Here is a 6,610-nt window from a genome sequence, read left to right as displayed (position 1 = left end):
TGCACGGGACTATGGTGGTGGCACAGGGGTGATTTGGTGATGGGAAACCCGCGGGGATTACAATCGAGATGGAAAAAAAAAATGTGCAAAATGATGTAAAAATAAACTTTGTAATAAAAGAAAAACAAGTCTGGTAAAGAAAAATTATTTGGTGTGATTTGACCCTTTTGTAGTGATTGCATGATTCTGTGGCTGAAATGTGTAAAAAAACACATCTCTGATTTCATAATTAACATTGATTTGTTTTATTCTTTTTAGACTGATTAAGATAATGGAGAATTATTCCACTTCTTTGGGCGGAGAGTCAGTAGTGGAACCTAATATAGCCATACAGTCTGTTAAGTTCTCTGGAAAAGACTCAAAGACTAATACTGCTCTCTTTTCTATAATGAAAGGTAAGATGTTTGTCTTATGTGCTTGTAATAGCAGTGAGCATTCCTTACCCAACCTTAAAGAATGCTCTATTCATAAAATTACTTTTCAAATTCTTTTCTTTTCACAGGATCCAGTAAGTTTTTTGATTCTAGCTCCATATCTGTAGAAGAAAATGTGCACAACTATACTATGAAAGAACAGCTTGAACTTCAGATCTTGCTCAGTACTTCCAACAGTACGTCTCAAACTTTGTTAGTTTACAAAATGCACTCAAATTCAAAGAATTAATAATGTCCACTGAGACAGAAATGTTGCTGATATACTTAGTGTCACACTGAATTAGTTTGAGCTCTGACAGGTTAGGATAATCTCTACTATTCCAAGTCATAGTGATGATTTTATTTTTTTCCTCAAAAGTCCTTTGCAGGTGGCAGGATTAGCAAAATATGTGGCCAGAGCAAATGGGAACACAGTTCCACGGAGTGCAGATCCAGAAACAACATTTACCGTTTTTTCTCTTTCAGAACCATTGTGAATTAGTTTTAATAAAATATGTATTTTCTGGCATTGGATGTTTCTATTTGAGAAAAACACTAGAAGTAGATATATGTTTGGTTTGCTTATTATTGTCACATCTGCACTTCAAAACTGACCACAAGCAAAGGTTATGCATTTTTTTAAAAAGATTTATTTATTTATTCATACAGAACTGGGGTACAGGCCAGAGATGCGGAGGGTGAGAGGATTCATCAGAGACAGAGTGGGGCTCAGAACAGGCAGATCGACGAAGTACACTGCTGAGGGGAGCAGCAGGCGGGTCAGGAGAGGTCTGCCACGCCATGTGGATCTCCTCCGGGGCAGGCGGGGATCGAACTCATGAGGAAGTGGCTTAAGCTTCTTAGTGTAGTGCTTTAACCTGCTGTGCCACCAGGGAGGGCCCTGATCTGTGAGCATTTTTAAAATCTTCTTCGATTGGAGAATTGCATTAAGACTATATGTCATTTTAGCTAAGATTGAACATTTGCGTTTATTGATTCTGCCCATATAGAACATGAAACATTCTTCTGTGTTCTCATGTTGTAATCCAAGTTCTTTAACCTCTTTTTTTTTTAAGATTTATTTATTTATGCATACAGAACTGGGGTACAGGCCAGAGGTATGGGGTCAAGAGAATTTACTGGAGACAGAGTGGGGGGCAGAACAGGCAGATTGCCAAAGTACACTGAGGGGAGCAGAGTGCGCATCAGAAGAGGTCTGCCATGCCATGTGGGTCAGCTCCCTGGCCGGGGATTGAACTTTTATTGTTTTGGCTTAGAAGAGCTTCATAATGTGGTGCTTTAACCTGTTGTGCCTATAGGGAGAGCCCATAACCTCTTTTTCACTTTTTTATGTATATAAGAACTGAGGTATGGACCAGAAGTGTGGGGTGAGAGGATTCACCAGGGACAGAGTGGGGAGCAGAACAGTCAGACTGACTGAAATACACTGCTGAGGGGAGCATCGGGTGGGTCAGGAGAGGTCTGCTGTGCCATGTGACTATCTCCCTGACCAAGGATCAATCTTATGTTGTAGTGACTGTATATAGTTTCATAGTCTTGAGACATAACACTGGGCACCACCAGGGAGACCCTCATTTAATAACCTCATATTTCTCATGTGAAGGTCTTTTACTTTTTTATGCTAGGAAACTTTCAAGATGCTTAATTTTTTGGAAGCAATTAGAAAATGAAGTTTTTTTTTAATTTCCTTTGAAATGTATTGATCTTGGCCAGCTTCTTGGCTTTAATGTCTCATGTTCATGATACTCTAGGTAATTTTTCAATCCTAGATGCAGTACTAGGCATAGATAGTAGTTGAGAGAGATCACAGGTTGAGAGTTTTTTTTTTAAAGGTTTATTTATTTGTGCATACAGAACTGGGGTACAGGCCAGAGGGCAGGGGTGGTGAAAGGATTCACCAGAGACAGAGTGGGGAGCAGAACAGGTAGATGTACTGAAACACACTGCAGAGGGGAGCAGTGAGTGGGTCAGGAGAGGTCTACTATGCCATGTGCGTCACCTTCAGGGCAGGCGGGGATCGAACTCATGTGGACGTATTTTTAGCTTCTCAGTACTGTGCTTTTAACCCATTGCACCACCAGAGAAGGCCCCTGGGAGTTTTATTTTTTTACCGTCTTCTCCTGGGGTATCAGTTGTTGTATTAATAGGTGCTTGAAGTCTCGTTTATGCAGTGTTCATTTGTTGTTTTGGTTTTAGCCCTGGGATGGGAGGTGGTAGATATTTTGAATATCCCAATCTTGGTTTAAAATAGAAGCCTCCTCTATAAGGAGATCATGACGAGTTGACCTGTCTCTTTTCACCTGTTCAGGCTCTAGCTGTTCTTCATTGAGAATCTCAGGCTGAAGCCAGCAATCCTTGCTCTGTCCCCCCCACCAGCCTCCTAAGCTCTCTGCCTTGGGCACTGTTATCCAGTGCAGTGCCAGGTCTCAAGAGTTCCCAGTATTGTGTGTGTTCTGAGCCAACCATTGTAAAGGGTTATGCACAGCTGCCACCCCTCTCTCTTGTTGGTTGTATTCTCTGGCCTTACTATAAACATAGTTCACTTAAAAAATTTCCTACCTGGGCCCTCCCTGGTGGTGCAGCGAGTTAAAGCACAGTATTATGTAGCTGTCCACAGCCACTGCGCATGAGTTTGATTCCTGGCTGGGGGTGTGACCCACATGACAGCCTATTGCTTGACCCGCCTATTGCTCCCCTCAACAGTGTACGTCTTCACTCGCCTGTTCTGCTTCCCGCTATGTCTCTTTGCCAACTCCTCACCTCTGGCCTGTACCCCAGTTCTTGTATGCATAAAGAAATAAATCTTTAAAAAAATTTTTGTCCTACCTCTTTCCTACCTACTGCTGCTCCTGCTGTGTGCTGTGCTCAGACATTTGTCTGTCTCTCTTTTACAGCAATCTAGCTGTAAATATAAGGATATGGCAAGTTAGGAATCTTCACTCTGCCGCCATCTTGCTGGATTCCTCAGTTTCTCCTTGTTGAATTCTGTGTGTTTCTCATCTAGATTTTTGTTCTTGCGGCTACCATGAGACTTTCATAAAACGTTCACATCTAAGATAGACTTGTTTGTATTGGTATCATTTTGTATTCATTTATCTATACAGATTTTATCCTTTTAAGTATAAAATGGAATAATTTGAGAAAAAAAAACAAAAGAACCCTAAGGGGCAAGATGAAAAGGATGCTGTCCTTTCTGAGCCCATTATATTGGCTTCCTATGTTTTCCTGTAATTTGTTAATCTCCTTGTGATAGTCACTTGAAGTATCTGTTAGGTCACAAAATTCTGTATATTTATTTTTGATTACTGAGGTTTATCATTCTCTTTGTGACTCCATGTCGTGGGATTTTAGCTCTGTGGATGTGCCCTTCCTCACAAGGGATTATTGAACAGATGCCTGTCGTTTTCTTTCCAGTAGGTGGTGGTGTGGCTTTAGCTTTCAGATTCTGTTTTCTAGTCAACGTTTTGGGCCTTGGTTGGGGAGGTCAGAAAGGGAGGAGGAACCTTGCTGTGGCAAATAGGCACACAGCCACTTTGTTGCCCTTTTCCTGCATTGAGTTTTGGCCCTGGCACACAGCCTTTTCCTGCATTGGGTTTCGGCCCTGGCACACAGCCTTTTCCTTGCTCCCCATCTCAGGCTGCAGGTCGAGGTGGCTGGTGGCCTATTTGACTTTAACCACAGTCTTCCTTAGCATGGGAGGGAACAGAAAAAAGATTGCCACTGCTTCCCTGGGTAAACTTTCTGACTTCTTCTTAGCCCATGTAGTGAACCCTTTCTCCCCAGAGCGGTTCACTGGGGCTTAGCTATATGTGTCCATACCTGATCTGAAGGTAGTTCTGCCAATCCCACTCTTTCCTTTACCCCAACTTCATTCACCACATCTGTGAACTCATCTCCACTCACCATCAGATGCATAGACATGTAGGATTCTCTGATGTCTTTGGTTGATGAACAGAGGAGTTTTGTTTGAATTTTGAAGGTTCTATTGGCTGTAGGTTAAAAGGAAGAACTTGAGGTAGCGTCTCACTCCATTTTGATACCGAGGTCACTCTCAAGCTTCTGACAAATTTGATCAAGAAAAGAGAGAAAGAGATTATAAAATTTTAAAATATCAAGGAGGTATATCTAGAAATATGGAGATTTTCCAGAATTACATGGTAATGGTAAGCATAATTTCTTGTGATGAGTCCGTATAGTAAGATGAAATGATTTTCTAGTAAATGATCAAAATTTATTGGAATGCTTTTTGTTTTTTCCCTCACAGGAAGTGCCACAGGATGTGGCTTTGTAGTGTATCAAAACAACAAGTTTTTCCAATCAAAAACTTTTACAACTTATTCAAATTTTAGTCAAAAAATAATCTCTGGTAAAACTGGACAAAATGGAACAATTAATACCTTTGTCAAAAATGATCAGAGCACTTTTGTTAAAATGGCCATTAACCCAGAGGTGAGTTTTCCCCTTAAAAGAAATAAAAGTCCAGTCAACTTCTGATTTCAAAACAGGGATAGTTGGACAAAAGAAACCCATAAAGAAGATCCTTGAAAAATCTTTGAAAATATTCATTTAATCCTTCCCCACCCAGATTTTGTAGAAAATTAATTCAAATTAAATAATGTGAATTTTGTATTGCTTTCCCTCCCCAATCTGTTATGTTTAGTACATGTCTAATTGATTTCTTATCCTATCTGATTTTTTCCTACCCAATTAATTCTTAAAGTAACAGTTGCCACTTTCATTAATTCACAGTTCAACTCCAATGTATTACAAATCCATTCCTTTGCTTGCGTCTACTGGAATACTGACTTCAACGATTGGGACACAGATGGCTGTTATAAAGAAAGTGCCGATGGTGAAAAGCCGCTGCGATGCCGCTGCGATCACACTACTAATTTTGCCGTATTAATGGTAAGATCATGCACAGTAATGTTTTCCCAGATAGAATATTCCTTATTCATCATTCCAGTATGTTCTAGCTGGAGATAAATTTGAGATTTAGTTTAAAAGTCAACTTGGGTTCAATGAAGTAAAAACAACCACCACCAGGAAATAAAATGATAGGATTAAAAAGAAGAGGACAACTAAAGACAAGTGGAATGCAGTTTTTTGCAGTGTGGTCTCAAGATAGGTGAGTTCATCTCTAATTTAACAAGAAGGGAAACCATGTGCAAAAGAGGAGCTGACAGACTCCCTTTTTAATGCACATGTTGTGAAACATGAAGTTGCAACAGTCAGAGGTAAGGGCTGTGTAGGTGTATGTTAGAGACAGGTTCAATATAAACTTAGTTGTGGGTGGGCAAATTAAAAAATTACCAAAGACGTTTTCCTTTGGAATAATCTTAGTCACCAAACTTATAGTGAAAAAGATGAGAAAACGTTCTTGAATTCAGTTAATGTACTCTGCTGTTCTTGTCTGAATGACCTTCAAATCCTAAACTGCCTTGAGGAAATAACTGAAAACCTTAGTGCAGAAGTGCAGCTGCTATGGCATACAAGAGGGGTAACCCTCCAGGGTGGCGCAAGGGGTTAAGGGGTTAAAGCATTAAAGCCCAGCACTGCAAGTAGCCACCTCAGTGTGAGTTCCATCTGCATGGCCATCCGCATGGCCTGCAGACCTCTCCTGACCCACCCACTACTCCCCTCAGCAGTGTACTTCTTCAGTCTGCCTGTCCTGTTCCCCACTCTGTCTCTGGTGAATTAATTCTCTCACTGCCCCTGCACCTCTGGCCTGCACCCCAGTTCTGTATGCATAAATAAAACTTTATTAAAAAAGAAGAGAGGTTTTCCCTTCTAGGTCCAGGATCATATTCTGAGGAGACAATAACATAAACAAAAATGTTTATCTTATTATTTTTTATTCTTGAATGAATATTTTTATATGCAGTGGAATGGGGGAAGATAGTGTCTTACTAAGGGGCTATTAGTACAATAAATCTCCCTTAGAAAAGAAAATATTTTAATTCTCCAGTAGTTCTGATATTACAGGGCAGGGAGAAAAGGACACAGCTGAACCCCCAAACCTGCCTGCTCTAAATAGGTTCTGCCATCTGCTGTATCAAGACAAAACATATAAGACCATTAATGGAAAGGAACTTTAATACAGTCAATCTGCAACACAGAAAACACAAAGAATATAGTTTCCAAATCAAACAGCCAAAGTTACCCATCCCCTCGTG

General features: G+C 40.4%; 1 protein-coding gene across 1 annotated transcript in view; it reads left to right on the top strand.

Annotated features, from left to right (window-relative positions):
* Nucleotides 1-6,610, top strand: part of ADGRG7 (adhesion G protein-coupled receptor G7) — a 43,706-nt gene that overhangs the window by 18,229 nt on the left and 18,867 nt on the right. The window contains exons 7-10 of the mRNA XM_004675475.1: nt 259-395; nt 503-610; nt 4,699-4,883; nt 5,184-5,342. Of these exons, the coding sequence (XP_004675532.1) occupies nt 259-395; nt 503-610; nt 4,699-4,883; nt 5,184-5,342 (589 nt within the window). The remainder of the gene's footprint in view (nt 1-258; nt 396-502; nt 611-4,698; nt 4,884-5,183; nt 5,343-6,610) is intronic.

This window comes from Condylura cristata, unplaced genomic scaffold (genome assembly GCF_000260355.1).
Source record: "Condylura cristata isolate star-nosed mole 26May11 unplaced genomic scaffold, ConCri1.0 scaffold00003, whole genome shotgun sequence".
NCBI classification, from domain to species: domain Eukaryota; kingdom Metazoa; phylum Chordata; class Mammalia; order Eulipotyphla; family Talpidae; genus Condylura; species Condylura cristata.
This window is presented reverse-complemented; position numbering and strand designations above follow the sequence as displayed.